The sequence below is a fragment of the Leopardus geoffroyi genome, chromosome D1, assembly GCF_018350155.1.
Source record: "Leopardus geoffroyi isolate Oge1 chromosome D1, O.geoffroyi_Oge1_pat1.0, whole genome shotgun sequence".
Classification (NCBI taxonomy): Eukaryota; Metazoa; Chordata; class Mammalia; order Carnivora; family Felidae; genus Leopardus; species Leopardus geoffroyi.
Window position 1 is genome coordinate 43,765,716 of NC_059329.1, and position 25,231 is coordinate 43,790,946.

A 25,231-nucleotide genomic window follows, 5' to 3' on the forward strand; every position below is an offset into this window, starting at 1 on the left:
AAGAGCAGAGCCAGAAATGAAGCAATTTAGAAAAGCTACACTCTTAAACAATGCCACAGAACGTAATGTTGGTTAGAATTTAATGAACCTGCCAGGTATCTTCAAGTGTCAGTCAGGTAATTTTGGAACCTTTTTGAGAAAACCAGACTGAGAATCACTGTGTGATATGGTGCTGCTGACACACAAGTAAATATGTGGCTCCTGTAGAGAAACAGAACGATGTTTTATGTTAAAATGCAGTGGTAGAGGAGGGAATTGTCTTGTGATACAGAAAAGAATGATTTTCTACAGATCGCTGTCAGTAACAATGAAAATTTCCAGGGTGGACTTTCATTCGAGGTACTTTGTAAAAATGATTAAAAATACCACCTGGACCAAAATTTTTGCCTTCAACTGAAACCTACCTAAGTAATTTCTTTGTGTTCTGGGATTAGACAAAAGGCAAACAAAATTCCCTGTCACTGCCTCCTCACAATCTTCTGCAGACCATTATCCAAATTTCTTTTCCCGCTTTTTGTTCTTAGTTTTACTGGTTCCAGTTCCCAACCAAATTGAATCTGGTCCTCAGATGCCATTGTTAATTTATTTTAAGTGTTTTTTTTTTTTTTTTTCTGGTAATGTACCAAGTTCAGGATAAAATCCCTTGTATTTACCCACTAGTCCCACAGACCCTCAGTGTCTAAGTAATAAGTATGCTGTTCCATATCCCTTGCCTGACTTTTCTCTATGAAGCAGCTGAAATTAGACGAGCTAGTTAGCAAGTCTAAACGTGGGAGTTAGAAGATAATATTACTCTATATAACTGAGTTTATTAACTATTAGTGATTTCTGAGAGTCAAAGACATTACCTCAGCAATAATTGTGAATTTCTATTTCTAAATGAAAATTAGTCGAGATCATTAAGTCAATGTGTATAATAGGCTGTTTCCTTGCTTTTCTTTGAAATCCAAATTGGGACTAAATAAAATGTAATGATTTAAAGTTATGCGATCTTGACTTTAGGTCAGCTTTTTTCCTAGATAAAGGCATTTTTAAGAGCTCAAGGTTTTCAGTCCACTCATTTTTAAATGCATTCATAAACAATCTGAACACTATGCTTCAGACCCTCTAGGAATTGTAGAATATTTTCGTTGAAAGGTACCATACAGGTGAGCTTGTCTCCTTTCAAATGCTCCCCCCAGACATGTACAGGTTGAGGTGTCAGGACCAGGTAGTTTTCTGGGAGCCTGAATTAGACACATCTGTCTTTAAAGCTTGGCATCCAGAGACAGTGAAAGATAGTGTTCAGAGATGAGATGGGAAATGCAAATTAAGTAGTAAAACCAAAGTCATATTGAAAATGCTGAGCAAACGTTAATTAGGCATAAGAGAAACAAAGAGATGGAGGTTATCAGTACAGTGCAAATGAGTTTGGATATCCAGTGAGAGTGGAAATTAGAATCTGGTGACATATGAAATACTGTGGAAGAATCACAGGGACTTTTTATAGAGAATGCTTGACCTTGTTTCTGAATGGGGAATTGAGAGTCCTGAGCCAATTTAAATAGGTATTACTATAAACTTAATACTTAAATTCTCTTTATAGAACTCAAGTTGCATTAGCCATCCAGTCTATATGTGAAGAACTATAGTGACAACTACTTATTATTTCCTAAGGATGTCCCCTTTGGTTGTGGAAAGCTCTGAATACTGGACAGTTTTTCCTTTTATTGAACCAGAATGGTCCCCTGTAACTTCCACCAGCTGGACCTTGTCTTTTATGCTATGTATGCATAGCTATAATAGAAATGTAGTATCAACTGTACTATTTTTAGAAATTCAGTGAGACCCAAAAATTCAAGCAGCAGGATTATCTGCATATCCTAATTTAGGGTCTTAATAGCCAAGAGAAGCAAGTCTTATTTTATTAGAACTGCAGCCAGGCAATTCACATAATGGTTCTCAAACTTCAAATGTTTCCTAGCATTTTAAATATTCTCTAATAAAATTCTTCTTAGAAGATAAAAAAAAAGCTTTTAATAGGGTTATCACCATGATCAGCATAGTTAATGAGTACATCTTGGGACAGGAACTTAGCCATATTTGTTGTAGGGGTGGGGCCTTTATTTTCAGTGAATCATCGAACACATATTCAGAACTATGGAAGGAAAGAGCTAAAGGTTGTTGTTTATTTGAAGTTCCTAATACATTTTGGAGCAAGAATGTAAAATATAAAGGAAACATGCTTTCTGAGGAAAACAAAAATGTACTTCCCAAGCTCAAAGGAGTCAGTTTATGTCAATTTGTTACCATTTTATTAAAATCAAAGAAAGAAGACAATAAAAAAGAAACATTTCATTAAACAATCAGGAGGAAAAATCAAAATTATTCCCACATTTTTATGAGAGCACTTTCATTCAGATACAAGTAGCAGTTACTCATTACCAAATGGCATCCTTTTGTTAGAAATATGGGTTTGAGGAAAACTGTCAAAGGGATGATCAAAAGGCAGTGAGGCAAGCACAGGTGTATTCTCCCTGAATTGGAGGAGGGGTACCTTTTGTATTAGATGGCAATTCTGGTAACAGTCTTCACAAACCAATACCGGGGACTGCTCTTGGAACATCCCGTGGGGACTTGAACATCATTTAAGTTAAAGTGAGGTCAGCCTTGTTGGCCCTACTCTATTGCCTAAGCTTTTTATACATGAGTCTGATACAGCAAACTGTGGTAATCCTCCTTTTCCATGAGGAGGGGCTGTCTTTCTTCACGGAGCTGTTTTCTTTTGCGATGACACAATAGGCTAGTGAGCCTTCCCAGCACAGCCGTGAGGACAGAGCCTACCACAGCAGCCCCAATGAGCCATGGCCAGATCCGACTTGCTTGTTCCAAGAAGGGCTTAATGTAATCTTGAAAAATGTCCCGTTCTGAAACAGAAACATATCCCAGTGTTTTTACTGTTGTCATCATCAGCATCAGTATCATCATTAACATCATCATCATCATCATTATCATTAATTATCCTTTCAGAGTACTGTGGAGTCAGACACTTAGGTTTGAATGCCAGCTCTGCTACTTAGTAGCTATAAGAGCTCAGAAAATTCACACCTAATACTCCTAAACCTTTGTTTCTTTATCAGGAAGGCAGGAACATAATACCACCTTGCTGGAATGTTTTAAAGTTGATTGATAACAACTAATCAACTGATCTGTAATTTATGCAGTGCCTACAACCAAGTCAACTATTGTAATTTTTAGTTCTTTATTCTGATATTTGCTTCCATATTTCAAAATAATAGGCAAATATTACCATCTTTTAATTCATCAAGTTTATATCTGGAGTTCTTCATATAGAAGTAATGATTCTTGTTATCTTACAACTCCCCTTTTCTTCCCTAAGTCTTTTTGGCATAATAACATCATGATTCGGGGTGAAATCCACATCTTGGATTTTCATTAGTTTTAATTTTTTTAATGTTTATTTATTTTTGAGACAGAGAGAGAGAGAAAGAGAGAGACAGCGCAAGTTGGGGAGGGGCAGATAGAGAGAGAGGAAGACATGGAAACCTAAGCAGGCTCCAGGCTCTGAGCTGTCAGCACAGAGCCCAATATGGGGCTTAAACCCACAAGCTGTGAGATTATGACCTGAGCTGAAGTCGGATGCTTACCTGACTGAGCCACCCAGGCGCCCCTTCGTTAGTTTTAGTATATAAATAATATTCACAGTGGAGTGGTTACATTTCCTTATGTTATTTTTCCCTTGTAGTTAATAATTTATTGTATCCTTTTGGTTGATTTAAAAATACCTATCACTATTTATAAAAGACTCCAAGATATTCCTATTCATTTTGTATACAAAGAAGAGAGTGCATCTTGGGCTTACCTTGAAGCAAATGATGTCTATGTGACTCAAGTCTTGTGCGAAAGCAATATATGTAACTTTGGGGCATTTTCCTTAAAAAGAAAAAAATATCTTTTCCTTTTTCCTTTTTTCTTTTTGCTTAGTGGTAATGCAGATAGTGTGTTGATGAGCCATCATGGACCATGTGGTCCAGATTAAGCCCTAGGTCTTGTGGAAACAAGAAAGAAGAGCTCCGGACCCTGGAATTATGGAGCTGATATTCAACAACACACCAAAAATGCTATTTGAGCAATAAATAAAGTAACTTATTTAAGCCATAGGTCTTTGAACCTGCATCTGCTCTCAATCCCTACCTTCCCACCCTCGCTGATGCAGGAACTATAACATTCTTTGAAAACTCTTTCCTCGGTCATAGTTGATTGGTACATGGTAGACCACTGACTCAAGATGGGCCAATCAGAATCACTTCTCAGAATTTACTGTGCTGCAGTTGCCAGGTGTCTTGGGAACTGATGACAGCCGGACTTCTCAACCTGTAGAAGACAGGATGAACGCACTCCAAGAAATAGAGATGAGAGAGAATGGGAGAGACAGTGAGAGGGACAAAGGGACAGAGAGAGAGTTTTTAGGGCTTATAGTTCCCTGGTTCCTGCTCTTCCTCAGTCTCAACTGCATTTCTGCCTTTCCCAGAGTTTGAGTGTTCATCCCTCCTTGGATTTTTTTAAACCAAAAAATACCTTTATTTTTTAATCTAATCTCATTCCTATGGAGTTTATGCCATTTGCATTTTTGAAAGTCCTGATGATTTAAAAAAGTTAACTATACGTCCACTGCAATAAAAGATGGAGTAGAAACCTTAGGAAATTTTGGAATTGCAACTACAGTAAAACCTTCTATTATGAGTAACTTGTTCTGCTAGTGTTCTGCAAGATGAGCAAACATTTGTAATAAATTTTCACTTGATAAATGAGTGATGTCTTACAATATGAGTATGTGATGCTGAATGTCATATGATCACAACCGAGCCAATGGTTCTTGAAATGCACTTTGATATACAAGTGCTTTGGATGACAAGCATGTTTCCAGAATGAATTATGCTCGCAAACCAAGGTTTTATGTATATGTAAACTCCATGTATAATAAAAATGAGATTCACAAACCAATGAGAAAAGGAATGTTTATTTAATAACATATCTTGGAAATCATGGATAGCAACATGAAATAAAATTTAAAATGATTCAGAATGTTCAGAATGGTTAAAATAGGAATGTTCTTTTTTATTTAATAGGATTAAAACCCTGTCCATTTCTCCTTCTGTCCTTGACACCATCTTTTTGCCAGCTGTCACTAAGTTACCTCTAAAATTCCTAGAACTCATTAAGCCTAATTTGAACAGTGTTGCCATTTAGAGTTTCTCTTCATCAGGAAGGGACAACAACTTACAAAGGATAAACATTACCAAATACATTATATAAAATATTTAGAACTTTGACATTTAAATCTAAGCAATGAAAGCAAAAAAGCTAAAATTGAAAATAAAAAAGAAAAAATAAAAAAAAATTACTGTTTTCAATATATTTAAAATTATTTAAAAAATGGGACTCCAAATGCCTGACTTATATTGCTAGTAGTCACTTCAATATATAAAGTATGTTTAAAATGTCTAGCAAAATGTAGGGTACATAGAGATTCCATAATAAATATGATTTCCTCTATTTCAGGCTCAGCTCAAGTCACAATTTTAAAGTACTATTTCTTTGTGCTGCTCTTCAGCCTCTCTTAAAATTTCTCTACTTCAGTTCACTCTAAGTGGTCTCAATTTTTACTGCTACCAATGGACTTCTTTGAAACACTCTTTGTATTTCTCAATGGCTCTAAACTAAAATTCAGACTTTCTTTCTCAGCTACTTGCTTTGGAACCCAAAGAGTACACCTTTAGATTATTTTTTATATCATAATTGTTCTATCTTTGGCTACCTAAATTAGCCCTTGGTAAAATGCCTAGCACATAGAAAGAAATTTATAACTGTTAATGATTGTTGTTATTCCATAATAATTTCAACAATATTTCAGTTGAACCAGCTTCTAATAAGAGCTTTCTCTCTCGAAACTGCTTTGATTACTGATTCAAGTCAGCTCTCTTTTGGATTCTCAGACTATTTCTTTCTTTGCTCACTTGTGACACTTGGCACCATTGTCTATGTGTTGTAATTATTTATATGTATTATATGTATTTTCAGGCTTAATCATAAGTTCTTGAGAGGCAAGTATTATGTCTTGTTTTATCTTTCATTCTTCTATTCATTCTTTCATTCATTCGTTCATTCATTCATACAGCAAATATTCACTGAGACACATTACATGCCAAGTGGTGGTCTTGGCACTGTAAGTTAAAAGATAAACAAGTAGAATCCCTGGCCTGAAGGAAACCATAACTGGAAGAGGAGAGTAGCAAGTAAATAAATTATTTCAAGAGTGATGTTGTAATGATGGAAGTAACCAAAAGATACAATGGAATCATGGTGGAAAGAACTCATATCTGTCTGGGGAGTCAAGGGTGGCCTCCCAGAAGACTATCATGCATGTGCTGTATGTGATGCATGCTGCATGTGATGCAAGCCATCCCAGGAAAAAAGGAACAGTATGCACTGATGTATACACATAGGCAAGCATGGCTACTGAACACATTTGTGAGTGATAGAAGCCCCATTATCAAATCTCAACTGCAGAATGGGACACTCTAGTTACCGTCATTGTGTCTCCTCCTCTCATTTTTAACATCAAATGTTAAGGTCTTTTGGGATATATTGGGATAAGGCAGCTCTCGATAGAGCAGTATCATACAGAAAGCAGGATCGCATTTTCCAACAGCATTAAGGACACAGCCTTTTATTGCCAAAGCTTTTTGTTCTCGCCTTTTAATCAGTTATGCATACAAACAAAATCACCTGCTGCTCAATTTTTAAAAGCATCACTAAATTCGATTATAAGAGAAAATGTTTGACAAATGCCAGACGTCAGCTGCCTTTTGCAGAAAACACTTAAGTAATTACAAACATGAGTACTTGAATGATGAATAATAAACTTCTTGAACTAAATTACATGAAGCAGTTTTTTAAATTTTTTTTAGTAGGCCTAAAGTTTAGCAATAAATAAGAATAAATTTTAAACTCCTTGAATGTACAACAGAAGCAATAGAATAATTCATAAACAAGAAAACAGGCAGTTGCTATTGTTGATTTTAAAGCCAAACTTTTCTAAAATTAATGGTATATATCCATAGCTGTATGAAAAGTACCCTAAACAGATACAACATCTCAAACCAACTTTATTTTTTTAAATATTTAAGTAGAAATAAACAATAAATAGCTAAATCCCCTAATGTGACTTTTTGAGCCCCCCTCCCTTCTCTCCTCTGATGGATTTTGTTGCCTCTTCGTAAAAAGTACCCATTTGGACTACAGAGAAGGAACCATGAGATGGAACATAATATACAAGACATATAGGGACTAAAGAGGACCCTGTCTAGTGTGGCATAATGGGGGAGAAAATTAGTTTGGGATTCAGTATTAGCCACTTAGTTGCTTGATGACTTAGAATTTGCCACTTTATCTTTCTGTTCTCAATTTACTTGCAAAACAAAATAAAAATCATTACTACATAAGATTATGAAGATTAGCAGAGATAATAATTTACCTGCTGATGTCTGTAACTTATATCCTATTACTATCTGCAGGCCAGAATGTCTGTCTGTCTTTTCTTTCTTTCTTTCTTTCTTTCTTTCTTTCTTTCTTTCTTTCTTTCTTTCTTTCTTCCTTCCTTCCTTCCTTCCTTCCTTCCTTCCTTCCTTCCTTCCTTCCTTCCTTCCTTTCTTTCATTTATTCGTCTTTGAGAGACAGAGAGAGAGAGCATTGAGCAGGGGAGGGGAAGAGAGAGAGACACACAGAATCCAAAGCAGTCTCCGGCTCCCAGCTGCCAGCACAGAGCCCAATGCGGGGCCTGAACCCATGAACCATGAGATCATGACCTGAGTTGAAGTAGGACACTTAACCAACTGAGCCACCCAGGTGCCCCCAGAATGTCTTCTGAGTTTCAAGGCCAACCAACTGCCCCAGAGACATATTTACCCTGATGTCTCCTATCATCCCATTTCACTGCATAACAAATGCAGACATGAGATTCCCACCATGTCTGGCCTTGCTCTTACTGATACTGTCTCAGTGACAGTATCACCATGCATCATATTCACAGGCCAGAAAGCTTAAAGGCATCCCTAACATCTCCTTCTTTCTCACCTCCTATGATTCATATGAATCCATGATTATCACCTTGGAATCATTTTCCAAGTTCTGTACATTTTATAAGTTCAAAATAATATCAAATTCTTTCATGTTTTCTGCCAACCTACCTACCTCTTGGACTCTTGTAATAGCATCTTCACCACCTTCCCTGAATGTGCTTTGCAACTGCTACAAAATGCCCTACATACTGCAGTAACAGTAATCTTTAGAAAACTCAAGACAATCTGTTTAAAATTTATCAATTGCTTCTGTTATTTTAGCACTATGGCCAAAATCTGCAATCAAGACGCCCCCCCCCCCTTTATAACTAATTCTCCCTTTCATGCCGATATCCTCTGAAATATCACTTCATTGACCCCTAGACATAGGTATATCTCCAAATAAATAAGTCATTAGGTAAGTAATTGTTTAAGGTCTTCCATTAGTATGTAGACTCCATAAAGATAGAGACTATGTTGTTTACCACTGTATCCATCGTATGTAAGAACATGCTTTGTTCAAAGTAGTTATTAAATGTATGTAGAAAGAATAAATAAATCAAAAACACCACCTAGAAAATACCTAGTGTGATCAAAGGCTTGAAATATGTTAAAATACATGTCTAAAAATGACCTGAGTATTAAGAGGGCTGACATTTTTCTAGCAAGCTTTACTTATATTGGTTAAGAGATATTATCTTTCATGACCAATATCACTTGTACTCAATTTGATTCGTTGATTTCACCCCAATAACCAGATATCATTTGATATTTAAACTAGAGAAGCTTGAGAGATATCAATTCTAATCTTGTAGAGTACAAGGTCAAGGTGGAGTGGGGAAAGATTCATACATAAAAAATTACCATGTAACTCTAATAAAGGAATGATTAAACATGACTACATATATGCATAAAATGATTTAATATCTGAGAGTTTGACAAATTGATAAACAGGATCAAAATTTAGGCAGAGATAACAGCATGTTTAAAAGCATGAGCCCATGAAAGAATATGGCATGTTTTGGAAATGGAAATCATAAAATGCTAAGTGGTGAATCTTTGAAAAGCCATTACAAATACAGTTCTTTCTTTATGTATGGTGGGGTGTTTATAGATGGAAGGGAAAACATGTTACTTGAGACTGTCTTTTTTTTTTTTTTTGACTTGCAGAAAGCCCTCCCCTTACCACATCTCTGCTCTTTACAAAATTCCCCATTCTCAGTGATCTTAAGGTTTTGAAATAACTGATTTCCAAAGCCAGCCATTTTAGTATTCCTTCCATTGCCTGTGATTTTCAGATAAATCAAAACAGGTTAATCAAAGCCATATTTGTTCAACTAGTGATCCCCAAAGGGCAGGCAAATGTTGATAAAATATAGGTTCTCCTGGTAGCCCTAAATTGTGGTTCTGCTATGCCACATACTAGCTAGATGGCCTTGGACAAGTTATTTATATTCTTTAGGCTTCTGTTTTCTCATCTGAATAGGAAAAAAGAAATAATACCTAATTCATAGGCTAGTTATGAAGTTGCACACAGCACACCTAAAAGAGTTTCTGGCACATAAAAAATACTCAGTATGTGTTAGCTATTATTAAATGATTTCATTTCTTTCCTCAGGGTAATTTTCCATTGCCTATACTACTCAAATAGGAGAATTTAGCATTCTGTAAATAAACTGTACATTCTCCACCTCTATTTTTCTTGTTATTATCTTCATTTATAGTATTCTCTGCCCTGTTCATCCTTCAAGGTCTTGTCTTTCTTCTTGAGTTATTCAGGGTGTTATTCAACTCAATGGCTTGAGTTATTCAGAAGTCATTGCTTTCTCCTCTGTGCTCCTCTGTTGGATTTTGTTTATGACTTTTTTGCTGCACTTAACACAGACTGATGTTTTGTACTTTCTTGCACAATTGCCTGACTTCCACATTGAATTTAGAGCTCCTTGAAGTTTGGAACTATGTCAGTCCTTTATGTCCTTAGAATCTAGCACAAGAGGTAGGAAGTTGGTAAATGTCATTAATATGTTTAATTTACTTGTTTTTATGAATTATAATTTTTATGAATTATCAATGAATATAATGAAACATCATTGCTTATTGAATACCTCTTACTCACAAGCCATATGTTATTGTTTTTTGTTTTGTTTTGTTTTGTTTTTCTACTGTTTTTGGATGTTGATACTCCTGTGTTAGAGTAGAAGCATAGTGTAGTGAAATGAAGAGAGGGCCTTACAGTATTGAAATCTGCCTCCTCCACATATTGGTGTCTGATATTGGGAAAGTCATTTAAACTCTCACAGTATCAGTGGGATCACCTATTACTAGAGATACTAATACTAACCCTAATGTATGATTGATTAGTAACACATGTGCGAGATCTGCATGTAGCGGGTTCTTGGGTGGGGGAAGACATTGTTACCTGTACTACATTTATTAGGAAGATATTGATATTTCTACTCAGGAAGATTATTTAAAGCCCAAATATAATTATCATCTTAGAGTTTCATATTATTAGCTTAATCATGGTCATAGCAATTATCATTTTAATCATTCTTTCTTCTTCTTTTTCCTCCTCCTGACTTTCCTCCTCCTCTTCTTCCTCCTCATCCTCCTTCTTCTTCTTTCTCTTATTGTTGTTGTTATTATTATTATTGTTATTATTAATTAGGCTTAAAATTAAAACATCCACAAGTTTTCTTGGTAATTTTTTAAATTTATTTATTTACTTATTTATTATTTTGGAAGGAGAGAAAGAGTGTGTGTGCAAGCAGGGGAAGGGCAGAGGGGCCAGGGGGAGAGAGAGAGAGAGAGAGAGAGAGAGAGAGAGAGAGAGAGAGAGAATATCCCAAGCAGGCTCCGAGCTGAGCATAGATCAGTACAGGGCTTGATGCCACGACCATGAAATCATGACCTGAGCCAAAATCAAGAGTCAGACACTGAACCAACAGAGCTGCCCATGCTTCCCTAAAACTACAAGATATTTATCTTTTGTCACACCACACTGGACTCTTTAATACATCATATTCATTTAATTATCACAATATCTCTTTGAAGTATTCTGACCCCAATATTTCAGGTTAAAAAACTGAGATTCATAGAGTGAAGAAAAATTTCCAAGGTCACCTTACAGTCAGCTGATAGAGTCATGTCTTAAACCCTCTTTTTCCTTTCTGATTTTAATTGTAATGTTCTTTCCACGGATGCCATATGCAAAATGCCCTATATTAAGCAGAATAGATGTGAATTTAAATATCCTTGCAACTTAGTTCATGTAATAATAAATTAGTGATAAATTAAGGTTTGTAGTATCCTTTCCCAATTTAAAGGCTTTGGGGATAGCATTGTAAAAACAAAAGGTTATATAGTCTCTCAAAAGATATTGGTCACACAAGATTCATCATTTCATATGAAAGAAATTAAACTTTACCTGAATCTTGTAGGTTGCTATAGTCATAGCCCAGATCTCTGGATGAAATAAAGAAATCACCATTTCTGTATAGAGGTATAAAAGGAACCATGTAGGACTCCCGGTTGTGTCCAATGGGTGCATTGGCTTCTGGATAAACTTCTTGAAGAGGATGGTGCCTTCGGAGCCATTGTTCAAAAATACTGTAGAGGAAAGGATTATTCAGACTCAGAAACATGTTTATAAGAGAAATATTTATAATTCTTAAAGTAAAATAACCAGGCATATCTTAAAACTCCAAGACATGGAAGGATGCCAAATATATTTTTTATGCTTTGAAAATATTTTGTAAAGCACTAGTTCATTCTGTCAGCCCCTGATGAAGCTCACTCACTTGAAAGAAATATGAGAGGGTGACTATGGAAAGGGAATTTCTTAGGTAAGTGAACTTTACATGACAAGTTTAGACCTTTCAGAATGCTGCAGAACAAGGGTAATTATTGGTTGAATGAGAACTGAATCAGAGTTGTAAATTAAATATGTTTCTTGTTTCAAAGAAAGTTAGCCTAAAGAAAGAACACGTAAAACTAAGTTGGAATCAGTACTAAAATTTGTTTTTTTGTTTGTTTGTTTTTTGCCTTTTGTTTTTTGGTCATGGCAGGGGACTTTCAATTATTTCAACCATCTTGTTCTGTTTGGCGAAGTGTATGCTTAATGAGACTTGGGGTGAGAAAGAGCTTACCTCCTATAATGAAGACTAAAAATACCTGGACTTGGCTTTCCATCTTCCCCTGAAGCTAGAGTATGACCATATGATTCATACTCAATCATATATTCATCCAAGACTTTGAAACAGAAGATAGTGACGTACAGAAGCAAGGACAATGACAAATTATTCTGGTAGTGGGAAGACAATTGTGATAACAACATCTAACTTTTAGGGATTATAAGACCAGAAGTACCAGGAAAGGAATATCCTGTGTTCTATAGCATGGTTTTAGCAGATCTCTTGGCTGCTACTCCCCTCTTCCCTTGTTCCCACTCATTTCTGAACCTGCTTCTCCATGATTTCCTGAGCTATCCAATATCTTCTTAGCAAAATCTTTTTCTGTTTAAATCAACCAGAGTTAGTCTCTTGTGTGCAATTAAAAATTATAACAGAACAAAAGATAAACAATTAAGAGATTAAAAAGATTGAGTAAGAACAAAGTAGAAACTTAACCTATGGAAGAATTTATAGTGTATCATTAAACGTGTGACAAAGAGAATGGCTTTGTATTATCAGGCTATATAATAGAGGGAAGGACACAAGACCTAAAGTCAGAGAACTCCCCTTAAGGCCTAGCTCTGTGTTTTAAAAGCTGTATATCTCTAAGCAAATCACTAAAGTTCTTGGAGATCTAGCCTCTTCGTCCTTAAATGAAAGCAGTAATATTTGCCCTATTTCCAAAGGGATTATCCAATGTGATAATATTTATGGAAGTACTAAATAACTAAGCTATTGTTACTTAGCTATAAAACTTGTGCCAGGAGATAAAAAGTTAGTGCATTGTCCTGGCGATGGCGTCTAAAAAGGAAAGTGATAATGCTTCAAACAAACAAAAATTGAAAAAAAAAATGGAAATAAAGAAGAAAACAATGATGCAGAATGGCAGTTCATTTTTTCCACACTGGAAAATAGTTCTATTTGTTCAGAGTATCTGGACTTCAAATGCTGGTTGTGGTTAAAGTTGGCTTTTAATTGTGAATTAACCAAGGGATCAGCAGGTCACTGATAAATACTGAAAATCTGGTCCACAAATACCAAATGATCTCTAAATAGCTCAACTACTAAATAAGTTTATTCAGTATTTATTATGCGTCAAAGTTTGGAGCAGCAAGAGCCTACATAAAAAACTGAGTCCCATGGGTTATGACAAGGGAAATTTGTAAAAGTTTCTTAATTTGTTTGATTTTCCTTTACTTCATCTGTGAAATGGGAATAATATTTATGGATTAATTAGTATAACATAAGTAAGATGTACATTTAATTGCTTAACAAATGGTAAGTGGAAACCATCATCATCCTCATCCCCTTCTTCCTCTTCTCCCTCCTCCTCATTATTAACTTTATACTGGAAGAACTTTACAATTAGCGAGAGACCTGAGACATACTATAACAGAAATGCCAAAGCCATGTACATTTGAGCTGGGTCTTTTTAAGAAAGGTTATGATTCTGACAGGCAGGAATGAAAAAGGAGAAGATATGGGAAGATTGGCTTTTCTGTGTGTGCCTTCTCAACTAAAGAAATTTGGAATTGGCTTAACGAATAAGGCCCAAATTCTATTCAAGACCTAAAATTTTATGAATCAGCTTTTTTTTTGTTTTAAATTCTGCAGTTTTTTCCTTGCATGAAAGCATTACTTATTCATTATTTACAATTCAGAAAACATAAATGGGCAAAAATGAGAGAAGAAAAAAATTCATATAATTGCTTCGTATTTTGTTGTATCTAGTTTATAAAATGTGCATATATGTACATATATATTTTAACAAAAAAGAGAATTGTATTATAACATTTTAAAAGGTATTTTATTTGTATTAAGCAATATTTAATGTTTAAACAATATTTAAACAGCTTACACAATGTTTACCTGCTTTTCAACTGGCAAATCTATTTTTTTTTTAATGAGAAGGAGGCTTTTTGATCCAATTAATCTCTCCCCCATCCCTATTAAACTTTGATTGCAAAAGAGCCCAATATCCAATGAGCTACCAGGTAAGGGCTTGAGGCAAAAATTGTGCCTTTTGTTAATTGAGAAAAATTACTACTGTAGTTCAGCTTATAAATAACCTTTTTTTTTTTTCCTGCCGAGAAATAAAAATTCTTCACTAGGTAGGACAAGGACATCAATTCTTAGCACCAAAAGATTTAATGGATAAAACCATTAATGTGCTCACCCACCTTATCAACCTTTTAAAATGAAGGTATTAATCTCGATTAGATTCTTCATCGGTGGTACTCATCTTCAGTTAATTTCATCAAACCATGTCTAAAATGACTCACATTGGAATTCTGATGCTTAGGTTAGATAATCACACTGCCATTTTCAGAAGACCTTATCTTCCTACCAAAGATTTATATCAACTATATCTAGAAAGTTTTCTAGAATTAGGAAAAGGTACAGATGATCATGGATACAAACAAGAAAGGATATGTTTTATGTATAAAAGTAACATGAGATTTCTGGTTTCACGTCTGACATGTAAAAACCCTGGGCACTCCCATCCTCTTGTCTAGCAAGAAAAAGCTAGACAAGTGGAAAATCTACAACTTTTCTTGGGCCATGAGAGAATGAAGTCACTGGACAAACTGTCACCCCAAAGCTGGATAGATGACTGCAGAGAAGTACCATTATGAAATAAGCCCTCAGCCTTCTCCATAACAAACCTGTTTAATTCAGAAGAAATGATGACCAAAGGCCTATCCCAGCTAGAGGAAGGGGATTCCAGCTTTTCTGTCTCATTTAAGGGGAAATAAAACATAGGCTACATTGGCCAGGGTTTCAAGGGATAAATTGGGAATGCTGTAACCAAAGAAACAGGAAACAGGGAAAGAAAAGCTATACCATTGGAGAAACACTCATGAAGGTCACAGCCCCAAGACACTGTCCAAGTAAAAGATTGATTTTAATCACAATATTTTAGAACACAACCTATGCTCCCACCTTAATACTTTACCATGAATCAACAGAGCTCCAGTATCATGACAGAGATTACAGCTTAAAGAGCTACAAGACAGACAGTATCTGAGGAATAATATACAGGAAAGCCCAAACTCAAGAGTGATGACAAGAACGAAGACCTATGGAAATTTAAAGCCTCCAGCACCTACAGCTACAGTTAAACACAGCCCAACTCCTTGCCAGATTAACATAAATCCTTACATTAAAGGCCTGTCTACCTCAGTTCCTATCACTCAATAAAATATATCTGACTTTCAATAAAAAATTACGGCATGCCAAAATGCAAGAAAATAACAACCTGAAGAGACAAAGCAATCAAAGCAAAGTAAACCCTAACTGAGATATGAGATAGGTATTGGAATTATCACATAGGGAATTTAAATAGTTATGAATAATATATTAAGGGCTGTAACAAGACAAGTAACGGACGTGCAAGAACAGATGGATGGTGAAGCAGAGAGGTGGAAAGACTCTAAGGAAGATTCACAGGAAATGCTAGAAAAAAAAACAATGTAACAGAAAGGAAGAATGCCTTTTAATGTGCTCATCAATGGAGTTGACACGGCTAAACAAAGAATCAGTGAGCTTGAAGATAGAAACTTCCCAAACTAGAATACAAAGTGAAAAAAAAAGAATGGGGAAAAAATCAACAGCTGTGTGATCATTTCAAAGAGGTAACATACATGCAATTGGAATAACAGAAGGAAAATAAAAAGTGAATAGAGCAGAAGAAATATTCTTCAATAAAAGGAACCAGAGGAACCCACTGATATCACTCCCAATGGCCAAAACTGGAAAAATTTCAGCCACAGAATAAATAAAGTAGTATTAGGTTATAACCCAAGGTATAAAATAAATATAGATGACTCCATGATGATATAAATTAATGAATACATAATTTATATCATGTATGAATACATGAATACATAATTTATATCATGGGGAAATACATAAGTCTACCATGCAGAAAAATTTTGAATAATTAAAATAGATACACTGAATACATAATGCAGGTGGCATATAATTCCTTAGGTCAGTTTATATAATAGTCATCTAATATACCTGCAAAATATTCTTGAGATAAACATGAAATATATGTTTACAAGGCATGTAATGCAACTGAAAGTATATTTTATCTATCAATAAACCTCTAGTATACTGAACATAAAACAAAACGAAACGAAGTTTGAAAACCTGTCACAGACAAGAGGAGCCTAAGAGACATGATGATTAAATATAATGCGGTGTCCTATGTGGGATCTGGAAACAAAAAATATATATTAAATAACTATTAAGTAATCTTAATAAAGTATGGACTTTGGTTAATAATGGATCAATATTATTTCACTAATTGTGACAAATATTCCATACTAATGTAAGATATTAAAAATAGGGGAAAATAGATGAGGAGTATAGTTGAACTTTGTTCTATCTTTGTAACATTTTTGTAAATAGAAAACTATTTTAAAGCAAGAGTTTATTTTTTAAAAATACAACTAACAAGAAAACCTTAATGTAGATGGATATTTAGGAACAGATTTACTTTAGTACCACCACCACAGCAACAAAAAAGTAACATATACCTGTATAATAGAAGACTTCTTCATTCATTTATTCATCTATTTTAGAGAGAGATGAATATGTATATTTTGAGCATCTATAACAAACTGACTCTGTGCAGGGTATAAAATTCCCCAAATTGCTTTGGGTGAAGTTCTCCATCCTTGTGGTATTTAGAGTCTAGGGGTGGAGATAGATATTAACCAGTAATTTAAAAAATAAATCGATAATTACAGACTGGAAAATAGTATGAAGCAGGCCACATGGTAACAAGATTTAATGAGGAGACCTCATTTGGTCTTTAGTCTCTGGGAAAGCCTTTGATAGTCTGTTAACCAAGAGCTGAAGAATGCATATTTAGAGAAATGGTGGACTGTTTCTGAAGACTAGAAGGGGATTTGCCAAGGACTTTTAGTGAAAAGTACATAGCAAGTCTCAGGCACTGGCTGATATGTATATGGAGAGGAGGGAGAAAATAGTTTGCAATCAGGTTAGAGAAGTAAGTGGGGAGCAAATCATGAAGAGCAGTAGAAGGCATGTGAGAAATATTTGTATTTTTTCCTATGAGTGGCAAGAAGTCACTGTATGTGTGTGGGGGCAGGGGTAGGTATAACATGAACAGATTGTCATTTAAAATTTTTTTTTAAAATTTTTATTCATTTTTGAGAGACAAGAAAGAGAATGTGAGTGGGGGAGGTTCAGAGAGAGAGAGGGAGGCACAGAATCTGAAGCAGGCTCCAGGCTCTGAGCTATTAGCACAGAGCCTGATGCAGGGCTTGAACCCATGAACCATGAGATCATTACCTGAGCCAAAGTTGGTCCCTTAACCGACTGAGACACCCAGGCGCCCCCCGCCCCCCCCCCCCTTTTTTTTTTTTAAAGATTGTACAGATTGCATCCTGGACAAGGGGCTAAAAGATAGTACGAGTTGATGTGTAGGGAACAAGGAATGAAATCACAGAGAAAATGATGTGTAGGCAAAAAGATAGTGTGTGACTATCCAAGTAGGTATACTGAATGATGAGGTGTCATAGAAGACTCCAAGTTTTCTGGCTTATTCCGCAGGAGAAAATGTTTTTAAAAAATTGTTTAATGTGGGGCATTGGGGTGGCTCAGTCGGCTAAGTGTCTGACTTGGGCTCAAGTCATGATCTTGCCTTTTGTGGGTTTGATCCCTGCATTGGGCTCTGTGCTGACAGCTTAGAGCCTGGAGCCTGCTTCGGATTCTGTGTCTCCTTCTCTCTGTCTCTCTGTCTCTCTCAAAAATAAATAAACATTAAAAAAAATAAAAAATTGTTTAATGTTTATTTATTTTTGAGGGAGAGAGAAAGAGGGAGGGGCAAAGAGACAAGGAGAGGGAGAATCCCAAGCAGTCTCCATACTGTCAGCGCAGAGCTGGATGAAGGCTTGATCTCATGAACTGTGAGATCATGACCTTAGCTGAAATCAAGAATCAGGTGCTTACCTGATTGAGCCAATCAGGTACCCCAGGAAAAAATATTTTTTATTCCCAAGGATGTAGTCAACTGGAGAGAAAGTGTGGCATGAGGAAGAAATATTAGTATTATGATTTTTGATGTACTGTGCTTGAAGATATTTTTGAAACTTTCTAAAGGAGATGTCAGGTGGACAGCTGGATATTTGGGTCTGGATTTCAGAGTAAGATTTACTCTGGAAATATAAATTGAGAGGCCATCAGCTTGTGTTAATAAGTGAAGTTATGGGAGTATGAGACAATGGAAAGATCAAAGAATCTGGGGTTATTTTTCTCAAGTGTCATCTTTCTGGAAGGCCAGGACAGATGCAGTGATCATCACACTGTCTGTGAGAACCACTGCTTAAGATGCCTCAAGCAAGCCAGTCAAAACTCTAGTCTGGAGGGGGGAACAAATACACCCAGTCTGTGATACTATGTTATGGGAGCCCTGGCAAACCAATAGGTAATAGTACTCACCTAAAGCGATTCTTATAAATATTAAGTATGTTGAAATATGCAAAACAACTTCAAATGATGTATAGAAGAAGTATTGCTGCTATTGATATTAAAACTATAATTACTCTGTTTCTGAATTTTCCTTCCAAGGATTTCCTAAGAACTTAAATTTCCTTAAAATTTATTGTCTACTACATCATTTGCTCCTGCAAGACTTAGGTCAAATGCTACTTCTCTTAAAACAACAATCAGACTTAACGTTTCTCTCCTTTGATTATTAAATTTATCAAGTTGTAATTATTTGATTATGTGTCACTCTCTAGCAATATAAGGAGAAACTCACTGAAAGCTATGATGTTGTCTTGTTGATCATTGTACACTAAATGTCCATCATAGTGCCTATCTAACAAGCGGGCTGGGTATGTGTAGTCCAAAAATATGTGAAATTTAGTGGGGATTGTATAGTTTTCTTGGGAGAGAATCCAATTTTTTAAAATCAAAATCTCAAAAGGAATGTGAACTAAATATGTGAAGAATCACTTATTTAGTGGTTAGAGCTGAGAAAAGGAGGAATCTAAGAGATGCTAATCGTTTTGAGTTGGATGTTTCTGTAGGTGGTGCTATTCACTGATCAACATCAGTTAACACAGTATCTCACATGTAATAACCATTGTGTTAGGTGCTGGGAATATAAAGTCAAATGGGGAGTCTCATCTTCAAAAAAGTTGCACTCTAATCAATCACTCAGCACAGTATGGTTGGAGTGACATGGGAGAAACAGGGCCATTAACGTCTTGGGAGAACAAAGAAAGAGGAGATAGCATCTGATTTGGAAGATGATGGGGGATATATTAGAGTTCCCCGGAAAAAGAGAACCAACAGGGTGTGTGTGTGTGTGTGTGTATATACACAGACAAAAACAGAGAGAAAGAGACAGACAAAAACAGAGACACAGAGAAAAATAGAGGCAGATACAGTAACATAGAGAGAGAGAGAGAGAGAGAGAGAGAGAGAAAGAGAGAGAGAGTCTCATATGATTGTAGAAACTTGGCAAATCCAAAATCTGCAGGGTAGGCAGACAGGCCAGAGGCTGAGGCAAGAGACACAGTTAAAGTCCAAAGTCAGTCTGCTAGCACAATTTATTCTTGCTCGAGGAGGTCACTTTTTCCCTATGAAGGCCTTCAACTGGTTTGAATGAGGCCTACCCACATTATGGAGGGTAATCTGCTTTACTCAAAGTCTACCAGGGTAAATATTAATATCATCTTTAAAAATACCTTCAAAGAAACGTCTAGAATGTTTGACCAAATTGGCTGGGTACCATGGCCTAACTAAGTTGACACATAAAATTAACCATCACTCGCACCTAACTTTTGAAAAATGAATAGCACAAGTTTGGGAAAAGTAATAAATGGGAAAGGGTGCTTTAGGAAAGAATAAAGCACAAGCATGAAGAAATGGGGGTATGCTTTTGGGGCCCTGCAAGCAGTTGAAAAGGTCTGGAAGGAAGGATGTGTGTGGGTACATGTAGCTAAACCAAAACTACATATAGGGCCTTTCTACATATTAAGAAAGGCAGAAACTCTGAATGAGAAGCCATTGGGGGATTTTAAGCAAGGAATTGACATAACCATGTTTAATTAATGCATAATTAAATGAATCAGTGGCTGACTTTCGGCCTCAAAGGAAGTAACCAGGTAATAGTCACGTGACTTGCTTACACTGAGGCCCCTGTTAAAATCTTGGATCCTCTTTCTGGGTTTGAAAGAACAGTATCCCAGAGATTCTTTTCTTCATGCACCTGCCTAACAATAGAACTCATTGAAGGAGTATTTAGAAAGCTTTACTGAAAAATCACACTTTTAAAAGAAGTGGACACTTTAAGAGCATAGATTGTCAGGAATGCGTAGCTGCAAGTGAAAAAAGCCTGTTCCACCGCTAAGAAATTCAACTGGGGCTAACTGCAATTTTAAATACATGCCCCACAACTTCTTAGCTTAGTTGAGAAAAGGGCAGACAAGTCCTTGGGGCATGTGTAAGGGAGTGAAAAACAGATTAAAATCACTTAAGCGAATGATGAAATTTGAAGGGATTTTAGTGTAAGAACCAAAATATTGGTGATAACGAACCAAAAAGAACCAAAAAGCCAGAAGTCTAAGAAAGGCTGTTTCTGAGGTTGTTTTTTTCTTTTTCCCATAAATATTTAAGGGTGTCATTGGGTGACAAGCCCCCTGCTATGATCAGTTTTGAGAGAGGATTGAAAGCAAGTTGCCATGCTGCCCGTGTGACTGTAATGTGCATCCGGGACTGAGAGCCACTGCACTAGGCAGAAGTTACACCCAGGTTGAATGAGTCAGGCTGCACTCACAGGCCATGGCTGTTCAGAGTGGTCCCTAAGAAGTATTCGGAAGGGCCAGCCCTCTCACACAATGGGGCAGGCTTTTCATTTGGCTTTCAATGGATATTACTGATTGACTTCCAGATTCTCAGTGCTCTTCCCAGGGAATTGGTGGCATTACAGCTTCTCTTGCCTCTTCACTAAATTGCCTATTTATTTATTCACTAAATATTGTATTAATTATAATTATTGTATTAATGTTCATATTGTATTAATATTAATATCTTATACCCACTACTTGTCAAGCTCCAAGGATGGTCTATCAGAATGATCCCTCTCCTCATGGATCTTACTCCGTGTTGCAATAAAGAGATACGTAAAATTTCAACAGCAATGATGCTGTTGGAGGCATGTGTATAAAACCTATAGGCTTGCAACAGGAGCAAGGAACTGTTGGGAGTCCAGGAAAGCTTCACAGCAGGGATGGTATGTAAACTGGATGAATAGATTACCCTGGAGGCTTTGCATTCAAAGCAGAGACCTACAGGGAGGCTGGGCACTGATGTAATTGAAAACTGAAAATGGCTTTTTGGTGTGTGGGAGTAGAATGTAGAGTGGTGCAGGATTAATAAGGAGTGAGACCAGAAAGGTGAGAAGGGTCAGGTTGTGAAAGGCCTACCCAGGGCACAGGGGGAGATGGAAGGAGTTTGGATTGATCCTGAGAGTTAACTTGCTACCTAAGCACTTTAGGTAAGGAGTGGCCATGATTGAATTTGAATTTTAGAAATATTATAGTGGATATGTGTATTAGTATATATTATACTAAATAACAATAAGTCAACATATATGATTCCCATCTACTGGAGATCATAATGTATTGGTGGACCAACAGTGCATAAGACAACTTCTATTTATGCAGACAGCTATGGCTTTTCTTAAGAGATCTATGTTGCCCCTGTTCCTTACAAAATCTCTCTTCATTTCACACCAACTTTTCCATTACTTCCTACTATTCTTTATTATAATGATACTTTGGAGGCTTGTAAAATAATGGGGAAAAAACCCAATCAATTCAGTAATCATTCCCACTTATGAAGTGTTAACATATCTGGCATGCTGCTGGGGATTTTAATAAACATTATATTATTTCTCAAGCAATACTGCTAAAGAGGATTAGTAATAGTAACAGTCATGAGAATTAGCTTATGCAACACTTACTGTATGCCAGGTACTGCTTGAGGTACTCCTCATATAGGAACTTATCTAATTCACAAAACAATCCTATGAGGAATGTTCAGTTCCTCAATTATCCCTATTCACAGATGGGAAAACTAAAGCATAAAGAGGATAAGACTCATGCCCATGGTTACACAGCTAGTAGGTGGCAGGTGGCAGAACAAGGCTTCAAAGCCAGGCAACCTCCCTGCAGTACAGGTTCTTGGCCTTAAGAAAACATTGCCTCACCACAGTGTTCACAAGAAAACACACAAAAACTGAGCAAACAAGCAAACAGGAGTTTAAATAACTTCTTCAATTCATTTGGTTAATAAATGGAGCAGCAGGAATCAAACTCAGGTTTGCTCCACTTGGCATTTTCCAACGTAACAAGTTCTGTCAACTGCATGTTTTGCAAACAAACAGAGTGAACCTGCATGATTTGCCCATTTTCTACTTTAGTCAGGAAAAGGGAAAGAATACTGGAAAAGAGCTTGTGAGTGAAAAAAACCTGTGGAATTTTGTATTAGAACTGAAAGTAGGGGTCCCTGGGTGGCTCAGTCAGTGAAGTGTCTGATCCTTGATTTCAGCCCAGGTCATGATCTTGAGGTTCGTGAGAGTGAGCGCCACATCAGGCTCTGTGCTGACAGTTCAGAGTCTGCTTGGGATTCTCTCTCTCTCTCTCTCTCTCTGTACCTCCCCTGCTCACTCTGTCTCTCTCAAAATAAAAATAAAACATTAAAAATAAATGAAAGCTTAATCTATTCACTACTAAATCCATAAAATGTAAAGTACAGCCTGTACACAGTTGGCAAGTAATAGATATTTGATAACTGTTCCAGAAGGAGTCTAGGATCTGTCCCATGGGAATGAGAATATATAATATACATATATACTTTACAAATACATATTTAATGAATAGTTATTAAGTATCTACCCACATAGGCAAGTATAGGAAGTAACATGGTAAAGTACAAGATAAAATGTCTCAAAAGGCAGAATCCCTCCTTCCCTTAAGCAGACTTTAGGGTGGTAAGCTACTTATACCATATACATATAGTATTTTTCCTTTAGCCAAGGCTCTAGGACCTTTATCTGATGTGGACAGGTGTCTTTAAGTATTATAGAATTAAAGTCATCATTAATGGCCAGAACAGTAAAACAAGTTCAAGGTAGGCAAAATTAGTATAAGTACTGTTTGACTAACCCAGCATTGCTGTCGTGAGCACCAGACAATACTCTGTGGTTTCCAATCTTCTCTCTAAATTGTGTTTTTAATACCATGTCTCTAGGCCCTAGGCATCTACTTTTGATGTGGTGTTAACAGCCTCACTACTTTCCCCCAATCATGACAGATTTTACCTGCTTCTGAGGGTTACAGTGGAGAATTCACCACACATCTATTACCTGCACAGATAGAGACTCCTTTATTTGTATTGAAAGCTCTTTCCTCCAGACAAAAGGATTATTACTACCATTTTGGCATCTGCCCCTTCAGATGCACCTCTAACGCTTTCAGCCTCACAAGGAATTGGTATTGTTTGATGGAAATTCAGAGAAGTTATGGAATTATTTCTTGCCCTAATAACCTACCTCACGGCCTAAAGATACCTGCGTTCTATAATTCCATTAATCAATTCTTACCACTCCTCAACTGGAATAGGATATCTTTTATTTCCTTGTAGGCTCTATGAGTCCTTGTTAATAAAAATCACTAAGAACCTCATTCTTCCCCTTGGATCATTAATAAGACATGAGCCAATTCTTCAATACTCATACCTGGCCTATTATCTCCTGGGTTTCTGTCTCTTTTCCAGAACATTTAGTGAAAAAAAAAAAAAAAAAGAATACATTCATTTGGTGTATATGGATTAAAAAAAAAGGCATAGTGAGAAGAATGGACAGACAGGAACAAAACACCAAAAATCTATGGGTATTAGCATAAGGCGTTTGAATTTATTCCATAGGCAATAAGAGTCACTGCTGCCACTTGAGAAGGTGAATGATATGAAAAAATGGTTGTGCATAGAGAGATGTATATGGAAGCGTTGCCCAAGATAGATTTTTGTTGGAGAGATTAGAGGCAAGGGACCAACAGCACACATGGGTAGCTAAGTAACGAGGGCCTAAACTAACAATGTAAGAGAAACTGAAGGTAATGTCTGTAAATGAAACAAGAAAACAAAGAAGGTCACAAATGTTTGAACACCAGGAATGCCATCTGGCAGAAGAAAAATTCAGTATGAGCTCAAATGCTTCTTTCCAGTGAACAGCAAATATTCCGTGTATGCCTAAGAATATTTATGATGTACAATTATAGAAACATACGGAACACAAATTCACAAATAATTTATGGAGCAATAATAGTGATATCATTGGAAATTTAGATGAGAAAAATTATAATGTGTTCAAGTCTAGCCTAATGAACAAAGAAGATAATGTAAAACATCCTTCAGAAAGCAAATTCAACCGAAGCTGAAAACCTGACATCTTAATCACGACAAATGATTCTGACTGGTAGAAGATAGGAGCTCATGAAAAGAATCAAAGACTGAAAAAAAAGAGATTATTTTCCATGTATATTTCCCCAAAGTGATAGTTATATACCCATCTAACCCCTTTTATTCTTTGTGTAGTCAAAAATCTTTATCTGCCATTATTTTCAAGTCTCTTTTCTACTCCTCTAGTTTTCTATTCAATTGGGAAAAAATGGCAAATGTATTTCTTAAAAAGATGAGTAATCTGAGTGTCACCCAATCTGGTCAAAAATATAAATTGTCACTTTAGGCAAAGGAGAAATCTGTTATTCTGTTTGTATTGGGTCTTTGTTAAGGGAGGAGAGTAAACACGAAAGGAAGAATCCCCATACTCTGTGCTAAGGAAAGATCTATAGAAAGGTGAGACATTAGTAAAACCCCTTCAGAAAACAATGA

General features: G+C 36.2%; 1 protein-coding gene across 2 annotated transcripts in view; it reads right to left on the reverse strand.

Moving 5' to 3' along the window:
• Window positions 1–2,146: 2,146 nt before the first annotated feature.
• The window catches only part of TYR (tyrosinase), a 107,794-nt gene continuing 84,709 nt past the window's right edge, over window positions 2,147–25,231 (reverse strand). Inside the window, exons 4-6 of one of the 2 annotated variants that reach the window (XM_045483676.1) lie at window positions 11,548–11,729; window positions 3,863–3,933; window positions 2,707–2,906 (exon numbers count right to left, since the gene is read on the reverse strand). In XM_045483676.1, coding sequence (XP_045339632.1) covers window positions 2,820–2,906; window positions 3,863–3,933; window positions 11,548–11,729 — 340 coding nt within the window. In that variant the 3' untranslated portion in view covers window positions 2,707–2,819. Of the gene's footprint in view, window positions 2,907–3,862; window positions 3,934–11,547; window positions 11,730–25,231 lie in introns of both variants that reach the window. The other variant, XM_045483675.1, reaches the window with a different exon arrangement.